The following is a 19,171-nucleotide window of genomic DNA, read 5'->3' as shown; positions in this document are numbered from 1 at the left end:
AATATGAACAATTTAATTTTTTAATTTTCCGCCACATTTATATCAATACTAGCGCCCTCTATAAACACCAATAAACCAATAAACACCACTTTCGATTACAATCATTAGAGGTTATGTTATGTTTAAACTTAAAATTAACTTCGAAATCTTTTTATTATACCTAATAAACGATGGCAGCTGAAAGTGAAAAGAAAAGTGTTGTCCAAGAATGTAAATTAGAAGCAGATAGCGAACTTCGTTTTGAAATAGAATCCAAACATGAAAAAGTGTACCTGATCTTAAAATCGGGGATGGCCGAAGTCTTTGGCACAGAACTCGTTAAGGGAAAGACGTACGAGTTCTCCTCAGGGGCTAAAGTAGCGGTGTTTACTTGGCAAGGATGTGTTTTGGAATTAAAAGGTAAAACAGATGTTCATTATGTGGCCAAAGAAACTCCGATGGTTATCTATACAAATTGCCATGCTGCGTTGGAGAAAATGAGAATAAATGCGGAAAAAGACAATAAAAAAGGACCCACAACTATGATTGTTGGGCCTATGGATGTGGGGAAAAGTACTCTTTGTAGGATTTTGTTAAATTATGCAGTCAGGATGTCACGGAGGCCTATTTTTGTTGATTTAGATGTAGGGCAAGGACAAATTTCTATTCCAGGAACAATTGGTAAAAATATTTGATTGTAAAAGTAAAGTGTTTTTTCTTCTTGTGTAATCCTGTCTAATTTTCTGTTTAGGTGCTTTATTAATTGAAAGGCCTGCATCAATCGATGAGGGTTTTTCCCAAGAAGCTCCTTTAGTATACCATTTTGGCAACAAAACGCCCAGTGCAAATACCGCTTTGTTTAATATGATTTTAACTCAATTAGCGACGACTGTTAAAGAAAGAATTGAAGTTAATAAAAAAAGTAATTATAATCAAAATTCTTTACTGTGTGAGACTGTAACTCAATTTTGGCGATCATTAACTGCATCATCCATTAAAAATATTTATTCAAAAATTGCTTCAGACAGCTAGAGTTGTAAAGATCTATAAATAAAGTTATCAGGAAATGATGAGGTATCAAGAATATGTGGTTACCAGTTCAAAATTGAGTTACTGGATCAAATATAATACAGTAAAACCTTGATATAATGGATTAATATAGGGAAGGGGTGTTCATTATATGAAAATTTTTTAATTTGCACTTTAAACTGTTTAAATGAATGATTTTATGCCCATGAATGTTTGGATAAACCCGAATGTTTCTAGTTCTAGGTCTAATGTTAGTTCTACTTTTAGTTCAATAAATATAAACAACACTCTAGGCTGAGTAATAATTAAAACTAGTTTTACCATCCTTGATTTATACATTATATAGATAAATCCGGGAATACCCCAAGATTATGTATAAACATGGAATAGAGCAACTTGGGGAATAACCCAAGTTGGATTCTATCTATGAGCGCTAACATTTATATTTAAATATGTATGTTCTAACAAGGTCCGTTATATCAAGGATTAACTGTATTTTAAAAAATTGTGCTTGATTACTCTTTTTATTTAGCAAAAATGTCTGGTGTTATCATCAACACATGCGGTTGGATTAAAGGAGAAGGGTACAAATCTCTTTTACACGCTGCTACAGTATTTGAAGTTGATGTGATTTTAGTATTAGATCAAGAAAGACTTTATAATGAATTGGTTAGAGATATTCCTAATTTTGTTAAAGTTGTTCTTTTACCAAAAAGTGGTGGGGTATGTCATATAAAACGGGGAAATCATTAAGATTTTTTTAATTTCTTGTAATTGCTAGGTTGTTGAACGTTCAAAAAGTGCACGCTCCGAAACACGCGATCAACGCATACGAGAATACTTTTATGGGTCACCAAAAAATTCTTTGTATCCCCATTCGTTCGATTTGAAATGGAGTGAAATTAAGATTTATAAAATCGGCGCTCCCGCGTTACCAGATTCTTGTTTACCACTTGGGATGAAAGCCGAGGATCATTTGACGAAATTAGTCCAAGTTACTCCTAACCCTGGATTGTTACATCATATCTTGACCATTAGTTTCGCAGAAAAGGATGATGACGATATGATTAAGTCGCATGTTGCTGGATTTATTTGTGTGTAAGTTTTTAGTGTATGTTAGTAAAATTCAATTATGTATATTTATTGGGATTTTTTAAAGGTCTAACGTGGATATGGAACGACAAACAATCACTGTTCTCTCACCTCAACATAAACCGATTCCAAATAATTTTATGTTACTTTCAGAGTTGCAGTTTATGGATAGTCATTAAAAATCGATCGGAATTTTTGATTATGTTAATATAGTTTCTTTTCATTTTTGACATATTTTTGATATAGAATAAAATATTTTTTTTAATATTTGCTTTCAGTTTCCCATCTTTGAATTCGTTTTCCTTGATGATTTGTGAATATCCCAACAAATTAGTTTATACAGGTGTACCATGGTACTTTCAACATGGGAAAAACTGATGTTTTTGGAAGGTCATGTTTAATTTTATAATATTAAATACATTGTGCTAATTATTTATCGTTCCCGACATCATCATTGCAAGTATGCAACCAAATACGCAAATCGCGTATTGCAATACCAATACTGTGATATTGGTGGCATACTTGCGAAGATTTGTTGCTTTATAACTTATACTGGTGCTCTAAAATTCCCCTTATAAACCTGTAGGGCTTATAGAGGGGACTAAGTAGATAATAATTTGAATTGGAATCCATGTTTGAAAACGTACTACGTTTCAGCCGTTTGAAAACAAGTTTGCTTAGTAACATGACGTGAATTTCAGTGTTGCTGAGCAACATCCTTGCGTATGGCGAAGCTCGAGGTAATGGAAAAACTGCTCGTCGTCTTTATCAAGACCGTTATTCACAACGTCCGACTCCATCGCATACTCTTTTCGCCACAATTACGCTACAGATTCGAGAAAGGGTTACTTAATAAATTGTTCTTAATAATTTATCATGCCCATTAAAACTGTTAATAGTGGGACTTGTCGACAAAAGATTATTAGTACTTATTGCCTTTTGATTATTTCTTTTGAAATTGTCTTGAAAGTAAAATCTACGAGATAAAAAAGTAGCTGATACATGTCAAATAAAAACAACATGAATTACCGAGCTACAGCATCCACTACCTTAAGCGCCTCATCCATATTTCCCGACACATTAATAAGTACATAAATAAATACATCATTGGATTTGTACTTAATCTCATGACAATTTAAAGACATAAGAATTCTGAAAACCTTCCGCCAATTGCACGCCATTATGTACCCCAGTCTCCATTAGACAAATAACGTTATGCTCACTATTAATACATATATATTTTGCCATTCCGTAGGAGGTAACGGAAGATATAACGATACAATATGCACAAAACAAATAATATACAAGATAGTTGCGTGAACACATTGTGCACATCGGCATCACCTTGAATGTGGATCGCGATATGTTTGGTAATCACGTGTACGGGCCATGATGAATGTGATAGATACTGTCCATACGCGCAATGGAAATGGAAGCATTGAGAAGCAATTTATAATATAACTGGAAATGGATCTCGCTCTCTAGATACGCCAGTTGTCTCGACAATTTAGTGTCCTGCTATGTCAGAAATAGTTTTTCGGCATTCAACTTATCGATGATCTTGTGCTGCCCCCGAATAACTTTCATGAATACCGCAAAAACGTATTAGGTTCAAAACTGAATCAATGACAACTGCAAGTATAGTATAGTTAACTAAGAGTATCGCTGCATTTGACTTGGAACCATGATATGGTTTGTTGTGTCTCGTTTTAATTAAATTAGCTACTAGAATGAGTTATAATTCTGCCTTTTATCTATTTAAGGATGCCAATTTTAGTGTTAGAATATGTTGTGTTCTCGATACATGGTCCAACATTGAAAGGGATTTCTGTGATGTATAATAACAAGGCAGTAGAAATTTTCATTAAACTATGGTCCTTTAAGAGATCAACGAAGAACACAAAAACAGATGTGATTCAGGCATTCTAGCTTTTTGTTCAATCCATCAAGGAGCTTAATGTCAATTTACTTGACATTACCAACTTACATCAACCAAATTTTCTTGATAGATTAATAACAAAAAGTATTATGTTATATGCTATTCGTAATTATTTGGATAATCTTTTTTATGAACTACCTCTGTCGAAGCCGGAGAGTATAAACTTTGATCTTAGTGTCGATCAAATTTAGCTTTTAATGATATGAGGAAGTACATATGATGAGCTTATTTTCGTAATCTAAAAAATGGACCATATTTACATGTTTGGCAAATAACAGTTATTTGTTTTATGATTAATGTTCATTTGATTGAAAATTTATGATCTAATTTGATTCTATATAATATTTTAGTGTAATTAAAGACCAATTTCTAAATCCAATATTAAATAATTATGTTGTTTTGAAAAAAACTTTTTTTGTTACATTAACAGCATAAAAACTAAAGTGTCAAAATTGGTTTACAACTTAATAGGTACTTTCGAAATAGAGTCGCAGTTCTCTTCTTCTGCAGGTCGAGCAATATGGTCAATAAGCTGATCTCCTTGTAATAACTCAAATTACCATTTTAAGTTCCGATCTATTATATTTAAATCAACTTCTTTCCGAATGCAGCTATTAAATGTTTATTGACTTAACACGGTCATATTGACTATATTTTTTAAATTGTTGTCTCGTCGAATCAAAGTTTGTGCCCTTCTTGATAGATCTTTATTTCTATAAAACACGTGAGTATTCACAACTACTCCCTTCTTTGTGTTATCTTTTTAAGTAATGACGATTTCTTGTTCGCTGACGTCATGGTATTTTTTAAAAACAACGAGGTAACATTTCAAGTCAATTACGCTTCAATCACTTCCAAATTGGTAGTAAATTTTAATATAGTAATTTGGAAAGTTAATGCGATTGTGGCATGCAATTAGTTTTCAACATGGCCTAATACTAGCTTATCTGATCTTTGCAGTCTCGTAGAACATCGTCGTTTTGTGAATTTTGTTTTATCAGTTTTGTTTTTTGGATATAAATTTTGTGAAAATACTCATATTTGACATGAATGTTAGCACTCTTTTTTGTTTATATATTATCCACATTTTTCTTAAAGACTTCTTCACTTTTGCTTACCTGGGAATTAATTACTTATTTAAAATTTACATAATAACAATAAACTATTCAATTTCTGTTATTCACTGTATACAGAAGATGAAAGTCATGAGGATTGTAAGTCTGAGCATTTCATCGGATTCTCTGATATTTTTGAATTTGCAAAAAAAGCAGCTAAATTAGAATTTTGGTAAACTCATCCATCAGTGTATTTAACTACATATTGTGATACCTGTATGTTTTCTTTTTTAAATGATTGCAAGATAGTTAGCAATTTTTAAGATTAAAGGCGGCATTACACGTAGCACTCGATTGCTATGGCAGTACGGAAGAGGTGTGGTTTGACTGATGTAAAACTTTAACATGTCTATTGCCATTGGTACTTCAACATGTCTATTGGCACTATTATAATTACTACTACTGCTATCGCTAGAAAATTTTCAACTTTGTGTATGGCAGTAGCGTTATATGTAAATTTGACGCTTTACATACCAATTTGACACTAACAGTCAAACGACTACTATTCCGTACTGCCATAGCAGTCGACTGATATGTGTAACGCCATCTTAAGATCTGTGGGCTTATAATGCATTAATATTACCTCAATTTATTTATAGTTTATTTCTTTCTTCAGTTTTTCTTTCTCCTTTTTTATCAATGTTTTTTTAGTCCCAACACTATTTTCCCTCTACTAATACCTTTCCAACATTTTACAGCTATAAATGTTTTCTAATGACGACAAGTACAACACAACACATTTCCAAACGATATGTAAACACCGCAGCAAGACATGCATGACTTAATCATGTATAAAAGGGCCTTGTGTACATATGAAATAAAACCTTGACTTCTTTCGTATCAAAAATATTATTTTCTGGACTTATTGCGTTTTGTATAATGCTCTGTTATGTTAGGAATCATTTAATTGCTATCAATTTTGGCGTTTTCTATCGTCTACTAAAAGGGATTTTATTTTTAATGCAATAAACTTCGTATTGTTAAATTTCTTTATCGTTCATTCAAGCAGAATCGGAGATCTTTTTATCATATTTTTATTTCTACCAGTTTCAGAGTTCATTATTAGAAATGCTATTACACATCTATTAAAAGAAACTGTACGATTTTAATGATTGGATACTTTATCCAACTTTCCATGGAAACTTCTTAAAATACTCAAGACAATTTACTTTATTAAAATGATCTACAAGAATAATATACATTCTAACCATTTGGTAAAATCCAGTATGAACTAATTCGTAAATGTGAACGATTAAAACTAGCCCGTTTAGTAATTCTGGATGCTACCGGAATAGCTGGGAAATCGGTTTTATCGTCGCCGTCCTCAACCTTGACCAGAAGAGAGAGGAAAACGTCGCGACGCCCATTCCGAATACGAATTTTCCTCGCGAGCGTTTTTCGCTCGTAAAATGCAGTCGGAATTCAATAAGGGTGCATTGAGTCGCCATCGTTGTCGCCGCCGCCGGCGACTCCTTCCGTTTAAGAAGATCGCCGCAGAGGTGTGCGGCTCATTGTCCCCTCGGGTCGTTTTATGAACTCCCCGGCCCAGTTTTAACCGCCGCCACCCCTCGATACGAACACAATAAATTATCCCAGAAAAGAGAGCCATCCTAATGAGCGCCAATTTACGACCGCCGTCCTGGCCTGATCTTAATGTTAAATTGCGAACTATGTAGTTATACGGTAATTAAGGAAGGGTGCATTTTTCCGGTTATTCGTGAACTGAATGTTGGTTTGATGGCTCTCATTTAACCTACTTCCATAAATTTATTTGTACTTATTTAATTATAATGAATAAGGATTATTATTTTCCTAGCTATTTATTATATTTAATATGGTACATATAATATAGTGGAAGCAATAAATCCTTTTAGTATTTTTTGTTGTGAACTCATTGAGTAGGTTGTTATTTCAAGAAATATGAAAAATACAGTGTGTTAATTAATTATCGTACCCGACGTCATCTTTGCAAGTATGCAACTAATATCACAATATTGGTATTACAATACGCGATTTGCGTAAGATGCGTATTGCGCTGTGATATTGGTTGCATACTTGCAATGATGACGTCAGGTAAGATAATTAATTAACTCACTGTATATTTTACCGTTGATATCAGTGTTAGATGGCATTTGTATACTTGTTAACATATTTTTATAACACGCCCACATTACTTGGCTTTACATCTACAATTTTGCTATGAGAGATAGGAAAATTTCAGTATTGACCAGTTGAAATATCTATTAATTTAGTTTGTATAAGGACCATATTTGCCATTTTCTTAGTACTAGTAAAATTAAGCTGTTAGTTAATGAGTGCGTTTACAATACCTGGAATGTAACAGTTTTTAGTTAGCTTAATAGGAAAGGTTGGTAAGTATGGTCTTATTTTGAAAGATTTGATTATTGTTTGAAATATCGACTTTTAGTTTGTTAATTAGGAAACTGAAAAAGAAGATGAAAAGATGAAATAAAAGTGTGGTGCGCGTCGTGCGTGTAGATTCTCACGCACCTATTAAAAGGAGGAGTCGTCGTCGTCGGCGACGGCGTCGACACCGCGAATCGCGCCAACTCAGTCGCGGCGCGACGCTCAACACTACCAAACCATCATAAATCGAGACACAACCATCCACCGAAATCCCGAATCGCTTCCGGTTCATTTCGATTCGAACTCTCATCTCGACCAGAACTAAAGAAGAAATTCAAAAATGTCATCAAATTTCCGGAGACCAGAAGCATCCAGAGGCCCAAGAAATGCGCGGCAGTGAAACTTTGACTTGAAAGAAGTTCAAAAAGAGCGATGTTACCGTCGAAGATCCGCACCATCCAGACGACTTTCTTCGGCGATCGAGTCGCGGCGAAAAAACGCAAAAGCAACCCGGAAGTGTTGCCGAAAAATTCCTCCTCTTTAAAAATTAAAAGCACGATGAGCGCTTCTGAAAGTTTGTTGAATAACGGAGGTGATGCTAAAGATGGGGAGAAAGAAGTTGGTGATAATTCGACGCCGGAGAAGATTGTTACAGAGTCTACGAGATTGTTGGGACAAGAAAACGAGAGTAATTGCGTGAGGAAGGATGAAAATGGCAAGAACGATGATGGGAAAAACCAAAAGCATTCTACATCAACTTTTGATGATGGTTATGAATCTTATAATAGTACACCTTTACAAGGATCTGGTAAGAAAAATCTTTTTAAAATATTTAAAACAATTTCAGTTCGCATACAATGATTGCTTATTTTTTAAAACAACTTACCACAATCAATTTTTTTACTCAATTTCTATCATTTAAATTAAACCAAGCAAAATATTGCGACATATATTTTAATAAATTTTTAGTTTCATCAATTTCATGTACGAAATTTTTTCCAATTACAAATTTTAATGCAATTATAACATATTATTAAGTTGTACGCAATAAATAATATAATTTGTATTTGATACGATCGAAGGATGATTTAATATTTTTTTCTAAAATTTTATTATTTTCCAATAACATTTTTAATCGAATGTTATTTTGATTCATTATATTTTGATAAATTTGCATACGACTCGTGAAAATAACGATAGTTATTATGTTTTTATTTAAAAAAAAAATGTGATCACCTTGATCCTTATACGACATTCGTATAAGATGAAAATAATCCGCGTAAAATATTCACAGCAACAAAGTTTCTTTGTGCTTTGTGAATAACGTGGAGATATGTAAATTCCGCAACAAATTCCATTCGTATTTCCTTAAGTAAAAATAATAACAAAAAGAAATTTAATAAATAGACAGAGAATCGAGACGGAATTTATTTTAAAATTATGACTAATAATATACTATTTTCTTTTATTGACTTTACAATATGCATGACTTAGATGTTTACTTGGAATGCTTTGGGTTTCGAATACAATACGATCAATTTACATTTATGAGTTAATTCGGTTAATTTGTTTTTAAGTGTGGTACTAAAATTTTAACGAATGTATTATTATTTCAAATCAATGATACTTAATTAATTTTATTGAGTTGAGTTATAAAAGATGAATAAATTATACGATGCTCAAGAAATTAAAACTATTTTTTGTTCCTCCTTCCTTTATCTTCTGACCTAAATGAAGGAAAATTAATAATTTTCAATCAAAGTTGTTTCTTATTTATTGGGGACATTCTCTGTAAATTAAAAGCTTTCATAGTATTTTAAATGATGAACAAATTTTAGATCGAGATATTTCAACTCTTTAAATTTTATATAATCTCCATCAGATTTCTTAATGGATATTTTTAATTAATTTATTTCATATATTTTTTTTGTGTCACCTGCATTTAATTATAACATGCATATGTGACACCAATAAACAATAGTATTAGCGCAGAAATCAGAACTAAGTTTCATTTATAGCCTGTTATGTACTTAATAATTGTTTTTGGTTTTTCTTAACATTGTGTTGATTTAGATGAAAATACTTTTTTCTATACTTTTTCAATGTTATATTTATTTAAGTTTTCTATTCGACATGTTTCGAGGATCCAGTCCTCATCTTCAGGAAAATTCGTCAATTTTTGAATAAAAGATAACCATATCTCACGGATTATAATTCAAAATTTTCAGGACTAAACAATTAAAAACAGAAATGAACTATTAAAATTGAATCGGAAGATTACATAACGATAATACGTCATCCAAAACTGGTTCCATAATACACGCCGATGAATTGCAGAATCTTCCGATTCAATTTTAATAGTTCATTTCTGTTTTTTAATTGTTTAGTCCTGAAAATTTTGAATTGTAATCCGTGAGATATGGTTATCTTTTATTCAAAAATTGACGAATTTTCCTGAAGATGAGGACTGGATCCTCGAAACATGTCGAATAGAAAACTTAAATAAATATAACATTGAAAAAGTATAGAAAAAAGTATTTTCATGTTATGTACTTGTTAGAAAATCTTTTAATTATTTTCAACTTTGTGGTCGAAACTCAAACAACTCCATATTTCTCTCCATGTTTAATCTTCGAAAACTTTATCAAAATGCTCTAGGTCAGGGGTAGTCAACCTTTTTATACTTACCGCCCAATTTTGGACTTTTGTGTCTGTTAGTAGTCAAATTTTTTAAACGCCCACCGGTTAAACAAAAATGGTGATTTACATATAATGTAGGGAAATAATTTTATAAAATTTCTAAAACAGAGTTACAGCAAATTAAAGCATATAATAATAATTACTTACCAAGTACTTTATGTCGGATTTTCGCAAAGTTTGACATAATAAACCTTTATAAAACAACTTACTATAGTTAAATATATCTTTTTATTTATATTTTACATAAATATAAATTACATTACTTAATTTCGGAAATATTCAGGCGGTTTCTTTTTTTGGGCATAATATGATTAACTGCACTAAATCCATATGATATTTTTATTTTGCCAATATATAATGGCACAATCCTTTGGTAACCTATAAGAGTTTTATTAGCTCCTTGAAGTTGCAAATTGATATCGTTAAATCTCTTGAAAATATCTGCCAAGTAAAATGCATCATCCTTTACTGCTTTTAATTGTTGACACAGATTTGGTCTCATCATTACTTTCAAAAAATTGTATGACACTATCATATAATGCTACAAATCTAGCCAAACATGTACCCTTTGACAGCCACCGAACTTCTGTGTGCAAAAGTAACTTAATGAAATCTTCATTATTATCCTCGCAAAGTTGCAGAAACATTCTATCGTTCTTTGCATTGGATTTGATCTTGTTCACGGCTCTAATTATTAATGTTAATGATGAATGGAGACTTGCACTTAGATGTTTTCCCATAAGATGTTGTGTATGCACCACACAATGAATACGTAAAACATTTGGCACTTCCTGCTTCAAATAAGCTACCTACCATTGGTGGTGCTTACAATATTAAATATAGATAATCCTTTTGTATCTGTGATGGAATTTATTGCGAATAGCATTTTTTCTCGTAATACATATGCCATCAATAAAGCATCGTTATTCGCAATGGTAGATTCGTCCAACTGCATGGAAAATGAAGAGTTTTGGAGAATAGTTATAAATTTGTTTTCAACATTAACTGCCATTTCATCAATTCGTCGCTTTAGTGTGCTATCGCTTAAGGGCAACGTGATTAAAATTTTAGGTATATCCTCATGCATTACTGTCGAAATAAATTCTTTTATAGAGGGTATTATTAGAGTTTCTCCTTTTACCACTTTTTGCAATTAATTTTGTAATACGATAACTAGCAATTAATCCATCTTCGTTTGTTCCATGTTGTTTCTTAAATGATGCAACGATAGTTGAACGATTTTGAAGATATATATCTTCAACCATCTTGTATTCGTTGCACCCCCATATTTCCGCTCCATACATTGTCACACTCCTCACCTATCCATCAAACATTATTTTTCGCCTGCACAAATATTTTCCAAATAAAAAAAATCTATGTATATGTTACGCAAGTGTGTTGGACTTTAGTTTATGTTAAAAAGGAGAGTCAATAATATTTTAAATGCAATGCAATTAATTAAAGTTACACTAAAATATTGCACTACTCTTGCATTTCTAAGGACTTTGTCTGTCATGGTTGCAACTATAGTTTTAACATGTCACGCGTCATAGACAGAGATGCAAAGCAGGTAAAAAGCCTCTTTTGCATCTCTGTACTGATACTACGTTTGGATTAAATTTTAATACAGCAAGAAACTGTTTCAGGAAAAAACACTAAAATCTTAACATTTTGTCATTAATCCTTGGACATTGCCCAAACCTTACCAGTTTTAGTTTTTTACTGTTGGCGAATTGACATGAAGCAGAACTTTTTTTTAGTGTTATGTTGAGCTTTAATTACATAATTTTTTGCTTAAGTGAGAACTTCTGACATAATTTCGGGAGAGTAGCCATTAATAAAGAATCTTATTCTCAACTTAAACATGCTTTCTTAAGTAAGGTTGCATTGAAATGTACCATCTCATAGGGACCTCCTTCATACCATCTTGTTTACATAGTGCGATACCTAATATTCTTAGAAGAACTTCTATTGGAACTTTTTGAAGAAGAGAATGTTCCACAATGGTTATGCCGCACAATATGGTATAAACATGATCTTGTCCTAACTTATTATACCAATGTCGTGAGGGAACACTTAAATCGAACATTTGAGCATTGTTGGATCGGTGGATCAATTCGTTGGGCAAACCAAGCCATACATTTTTTTCTACTGCGTCAGTATAATACATATTTTTGAGCTGAACGTAGAAATTTCGAATATCTTTTATAAAATTTATTAGGTTGTCTTCGCGTTTATATCTTGTATTTGATTCTGTCAAACCGGATATGCCAAATATGAGAACGGAACATACTTACGTTACACTAATAAAGAATTAAACAACCTCATTGAAATTAATAATAAATTAATAAATTAGATGAATAGGACACATCTTAAGAATGAGTGAAACCAGGAAAGCAAACAAAATATTTACGAGCCAATACAAACCAGATATACCAAGAAATAGGAGAAGACCTGGAATGAGATGGATTCTTAGTGTGACTAATGACATAAAGAAGCACCTCGTTCAAAATTAGGGAGTGATAGCACTTGATAGAGTCGAGTAGAGACTTATTCGAGTAGAGTCATTCTTACCTAACATTCTGTCAAACTGACCATGTGGATCATCTATATATTTTTCATTAAATAGCATTCAAACCTTCATTTCACAACTTAATCGTTAATGGCTGATTTATTAACTTTTTTCTTAAAACCTATTCGGTTTTGTTGGAATTTTGAAGAGACAAAAAGTTTCAGAATCCTTTCAGTTACATATGAGGTATTTTTGTTATGTGGTTATCATTTTCGTAGACTTGTTTAATAACTCACAAAGAAAGGTAGACACCTTCTGAAGTTTGCTGAATTTGAAGAGAATCACCCTGTATAATGGAACCTAGCCAGCCTATATAATTGGTCAATGCATGTATAACCAAGTATACCAATGGAAATATATCGTTTTCGCTTAGAAAAGGTGGATGGAAAAATCATTGCAAGTAAAAAATTACGTAATTTTGAAAAATGACTATAAACCTAAATAAGGATCTCTCCGTTATTTTAGATCAAAGGCAATCAGTGATAATTAAAATGAAGAAATCGTATTGAAAACAATGTATAATTAAATTAATCCAAAACTTAACACACATGTTTTTCTTAAAATTTTTTTTGAAAAATCGTTTCATTCATCTTGTTGATATGTTTTGAAACTATTTAACATGTCAGTTTTGAAGTGAAGACAAATGAACCGTTTAAAAGCATCATCGGTTTCACGAAAACTTTCAACTAGGCTGGCACGTGTCATTCTTTTTTTTTGTTTGCTTTCGAATTCAAAAAAACTGTTCGAAAATTCAAAAATTGGCCCCACTTCAAAGGTCCAGAAACCTTCCGTTATGCTTATTTAAAATAACTAACCTGGCAGATTTACTCGACAGCAAAACTACTTACATTACTACGTTAGTGTGACATTGAGATTTTAAATAAAACATGTATTACGTTTTCTGTTTGTGTTTATAAGATAATCTATGTATTTCAATATTTATAGAATTAAAGTAGTCGTAGTGATACAAAATATGGTTCACTTTCGCTTGTTTAAAAAAAAAATAATCTCTGATAAAAGATCAAAATGTGTCTTTAGTCGCTGTGAATCTTGACGGGTTTAATAACCGCGTGAGGGTTTTAAAGTCTCCCTTCTGCGGTTGGAAGCAGTGTGAAATGAAAAAAAAAAATCGATGGAGCAATTTTCAGTATACGCGAAAGTTGCATGTATAAGAAACAAACTGATTCCATCATAGCCACCATCATTTGTAAGAAATTATTGCACTAAGTATGATTGAAGTTTCAATTTTTGTTAGTGGTGCGCTTTTTAATGAAAAACAACACGATTGGGACACGCTAAACCAAAATTTGTCTTCTAAACGAGAAGTTAAGATCGATTTAAACTTAATTAGGCGAGATTTTTGATTAGTCACCGAATCTACGAAAGGGTTTTCAAAGAATAAATCTATTTATTGCAGGAATTATTTCGCCGAATCATTTTGTTTATTACTCATCCAATTATGTAATCTATTAATGAAATTTATGACAAGCTCAAATTGATCTATTTTAGTGAACGATTAACTGATTATAACTTGAACTAAAGTCAATTATTAACCCATAAAATCGCGAATGTATCTATTCGCATAGACAATTAGATAATTAATTGTGCGTGCTTACTGAAAATAGTTATATCCTCTCAACGATATAAATCAATTGCGATTACCGCAAAACATGTACTTTAAATCAAATTATCTAATACGAGTTAATCAATTCAGTATTTAACCTTTTATAAAATTATTTTTCGAACATTTTTGTATTAAAAATCAAATTGTTCCATATCTTTCTGCCTTTATAATGACCAATTTCATGACGATGAAGTAAATTGGCATAAAAGTTAATTACACGAGCTATTTCCAATCGATCCAAGCACCTATTTAAGATAATCATATTCAAAACGAACCATATCGATTTGAGTCGATGATAAAAGTAAATCTCTTAATCATTTAAAACACATTTTTGTTCAAGTTGGAATGCAAATGCTTAAATTGGTTATTAATCGTTTAGAAAATTACTAATTGTTACGTCCTCTAAAAATCTTTTAAAAGCCTTTATAATGAATGCGCTTACAGTTTGATTTATTGCCGTTTTAATCACGTCTTTGAATCAACTTTGGACGCGATTTATGGGAACAAAATAAATTCGAAATAAAGAATAACAATGAACTTGAAAAAGTATTCGTCATGTGACTTTGTTAAAAGCAGTTTCGTCTTGTTCTACTACGATTCTTCGATTCGCACAGCCTGTTGCTTCTATGCTACAACACAAATAACTTTCAATTTGTCTGTCAAAGGTCAATGCTATACATTTGTGAAGTGAAGTGCGCGTTTTGTCCCTAATGTTTTAACGCGCCTTTCGATTTTTAACATGAACCATTTGAAATATTCAATTTTCTAAGCGTGATATTTTTTAGAAAATCACGGGAAATATAGAGTATGGTTGTGAAATCGTAAAATGTCATAAAATCGCAGGAGCAAACGGAAGTTGTTAGGACTCGTTAACGTTTTATTGGGTGAAATATCAATAGGAAGAGGGAACATTGCTGGAAATGATGTAATATCTTGTATTTTAAATTGCTTTCATAAATTTTTATTACTTTTTAGTGAGGTTATCATTTTTTGTTTGATGACGTATTAATAAATTATTGAGAAGCTGTTTGATATATTTATAACTATGATATTATGTTAATTTTTAATATTTGTTATTTTAATTTATTTTTTATCGATTCATCAACCTTAACGATATTTTTAGAAAACTTTTCACTATTTAATACACACATTTCAGTGTTTAATCAAATACGTATATAATAACTAATTGTAAGTTCAAATTCGACTACGCATTGAATTTGAATCAGTCAGCTATCATTTGTGTAAGCGCATTAATGCAGTTACATGTTGTTCTAAAACATTTTCGACTAGTTAAGGGTTACTAGAAATTCGTAAAGCTAAGTAAGTAATCATCGAATATGGCGTTTTTTTTTTAATAATAAAACGTTATTAATATTGTTTATGTATTTATCAATTTGTTTAATTTGTGGATTAAAAGAGATGCATTTAATAGGTAGAGTATTATTACAAAACATTTTGTTGTTTTATTCGAACGATGCACTTAATGTTACAACCAATTTTTATAATTAATTGCAAGTACACCTAATTCTGTTTTCATACGTTCATTTCGATTTTGCACGGTTTTTGGTATTATGTAGTTGCATCAGTTGTATACATACATAAACAACGGGGAACTCCACAACTCGATACACGCACGCCACACAATTCGCGAGACGGATTAAGAGTACGTACTTGTATTTTGCTGTGCAAAATTGATAGATAAATGTATGTAGTTTTTTCATGTTCTTTTATTAGTTTGATATCGCATTTAAAGAAGGTTAATTTACATAAGTTCTACGTTACGTAGTTTATTCTGTTTTACAGACGGCAGATTAAAAGTATATGGTGAGTTCAACCAAAGTATTTTTTAACACCCTTTGTAAAATTTCACATAACTCATCAACAATCAAAAGAAAAATGTAATTGATTTAGTTGGCATGTTCTGGAAGGAGGAAAAGCAAGGAGAAATCATCATCATATACAAGGAGAGATATTGTCAAGGGAAAAATGGAAACGGCTCTGCTAATATGAATGGAAAATATGACACAGAATAAAAGGCTAGTTGCGAAAGAGAGCTAAGCAGTTTGTCTTTCAATCAAGCAAACAGAGAGATTAAATTTTCTGCGTGATAAGACACGCTTTTCATAACATAAAAATTAAAGGCAAATCCTCAGGAACTTGCTAAGATTGAGAATATACTCATGACTAGGTTTTAAAATAAGTGGTAAAAAGCAAAGCAATTTCCAATAGTTATCCACTAATAATCCCACTAATAGTAATGAAGAAAACGATTTTGTTCTAAATTCAGATGTAATAAAGGGCTGGAATTGGTAAAAAAAATGGGTTATTACATTTTTCTATTACAGAAAATTATGTATGACCTTCACCAAGACAGGATCGCAACGACTAATAACTGAATTTTTTGATAAAGCCAGTGAAACATCAGCAGCAGAGAAGACTCGAATTTATTTGCCTCATGCCGTCATCAAGTACAAATACGATTTTAATATTTTTGCCAACCTTTCTCAACCAATCACTACCTATAGGACAAGATCTCGGACAACATCAGAAATCTAAGAAGAACAATCAGTAAAGAAAGTATGTAGAAGAACCATTTTTGCAGCTGTGTTGCCATCAATATCAGCGGGGTTTAACATAAAACAACCTTAAACCACCTCGACGAGTTTGTAAGTATTACACCAATACCTGTATCAACTATAACAGGATATTGTTTTAAACGTTTTGCCAAGAGAAAGTACAGTTTTAATGATTTGAAAAACGTCACATCTACAAAGTAGTAAAAAGATGTGATGTTGAGATTCATTCAAAAGACGCAATTTGAAGAAAAGCAGGCACACTAACTGTAGGTAGTAAGGAAAATAAAACTGTAAGACTAGCTGAAAGGTGAAATTTCTCCTATACATTGAAGTAATAATGACTGCCAATCTATGGATTTCCTGAGTGATCAAATATTTTCGGACGTTTCGGTCTAACAATTTCCCTACAATACGTGTTAAAATTGTAAAGAAGGTTCTTTATCTTTAATATTTAGAGAATCTATGTGTAACTAAGCAGAATTCGGAGAGCTATACTCTTCAAAACTTTAATCCGCTTGAAGCGCCTTTTTCTTACCACCAAATCATGGTGTTAATCACGAAACCGGATCCAGTTTTTATAAAATCCAATTAAATCAAGGACCATCAATGATATAATTAATCTATGTCAAATTCACGAAAACTTATTTGTCCTTTCGGAAGATCAATATACGAAAAAATATATGATTGCAGACTTTTGAGATAAAACCATACAATGTCATTTAACCAATCAATACCTTTTTCAACTAGTTTCAAAGATAAAGATGCAGGAGGCGACAACATCTTAGGAAGACATCAAGCAAGAATCATCAGGATAGTGTATAGTCTTAACTTAACGAGCTATTCGAGATTAAACTTCCTGGAACTTGGGAATATACTTAAAACTAGTAACTCTATGGTTATACAAAGTCAAAGTCTGTATTGAAGCGATATTGTAGAAATTATTTCTGAAGAAGGTTGCAACATATCATCCGAAACGTCTAACAGCATTTTAATAATCGCAACAAAATTACTCTCGATGTTGAAATTCGCAAACAATATTCATCATATATTTCATCTATCTATTTTTCGTCAAAGAAATCTTAAACTAAATTTACTAAACCAAACATTTATAAGAATTGAAAAAATATGTCGTCAGAACAAGAACCCCAGTCAACGGAAGAACAACAACCAAAAACTGAGAACAACAGCAGCATTGAACCAATGCAGCTTCTTTGCATGTACCGCAATAAACAGAAAATAACGATAATGATGCACAAAACCCAAAAGAAATGAGAGCTGTTGTTCTTATAATCTTTGGTAGATTAAGATCTATTAAAATTATGAAAAAAGATATAGCATTGTGAAATTTTTGAACAGCATTCAATATTATAAGATTTGGCTGCTTTCATTGCAGAAATCACTCCGAATAACATGTATTTCTTGCAAATTGTATTTACATTCATCGTATAGTAATACCATATCTACAACTGAGTCGATGGAATAGAACATGATAATGGTAAGTAATAAGAATTAACACAACATTGGAGCAATAACAAATAGTCAACAAAAGATAACCAAGTCAATAACACTGTAGCGAGTGCTTTATTAAGTTAAGGATAAGGAATTGTACCATTTGAAGCTTGAATACTTTTCTGAAACATACAAGAACGAACTCGAGCCGGAGTGTTTTCTAACAACAGTCTTTTCGTAGAATACTCTCTATGACATGGTGAGAGAGGTTTAAGTCGCACAGATAAGTCTGCAGTATGTCATTTCAGCACCTCGATGTTGTGTGAGTGAATCTCTTTAGGGGATGTCATGTTAGCACGAAGGAGGGCAGCTCTGACTCCACGTAGGACGAATATTGTATGTTTTTCTACTGTACGGAGTAGACAATTGTGAGAATATTTTTTGACTCTCTTTGGATTGACAACACTGCATCTGTCAGCCACTATGCTTGCAAAGCCATATTTGTTGCCATGATAATGCAGGGAACATATACTTTCAATTATTGTAGGTTCAAACCACCCCCTTTAATCGGAGTGTCCATAGGTTCTAATATGTCGCTTATAACGCGAGTGGTCTGATGGAGATGGAGAGGTTGAGGGCGGAGTCTTCTACACCTTTAAGTAGGGTTTGAGTTGCTGAACATAACTTAGCGCCTGCTATTCACCGGAAATACTATTGATGTAAAATATA

The 19,171-nt window shown here is 32.1% G+C and overlaps 2 protein-coding genes across 2 annotated transcripts in view; both read left to right on the top strand.

Annotated features, from left to right (window-relative positions):
• Positions 1–73: 73 nt before the first annotated feature.
• LOC111425487 (crowded by cid) lies at positions 74–2,365 on the top strand. Its single transcript, XM_023059544.2, has 5 exons — positions 74–660; positions 731–901; positions 1,541–1,731; positions 1,790–2,106; positions 2,168–2,365. The coding sequence occupies exons 1-5, from the start codon at positions 171–173 to the stop codon at positions 2,277–2,279; spliced, it is 1,281 nt and encodes a 426-aa protein (XP_022915312.1). The 5' UTR covers positions 74–170; the 3' UTR covers positions 2,280–2,365.
• Positions 2,366–7,708: 5,343 nt separating this feature from the next.
• Positions 7,709–19,171, top strand: part of LOC111425481 (sodium-dependent dopamine transporter-like) — a 32,763-nt gene continuing 21,300 nt past the window's right edge. The window contains exon 1 of the mRNA XM_023059529.2: positions 7,709–8,329. Coding sequence (XP_022915297.1) covers positions 7,954–8,329 — 376 coding nt within the window. The 5' untranslated portion in view covers positions 7,709–7,953. The remainder of the gene's footprint in view (positions 8,330–19,171) is intronic.

This window comes from Onthophagus taurus, chromosome 7 (assembly GCF_036711975.1).
Source record: "Onthophagus taurus isolate NC chromosome 7, IU_Otau_3.0, whole genome shotgun sequence".
Lineage (NCBI taxonomy): Eukaryota > Metazoa > Arthropoda > Insecta > Coleoptera > Scarabaeidae > Onthophagus > Onthophagus taurus.
Note: the sequence above shows the minus strand (reverse complement) of the source record. Positions and strands in the feature narration are given on the sequence as shown.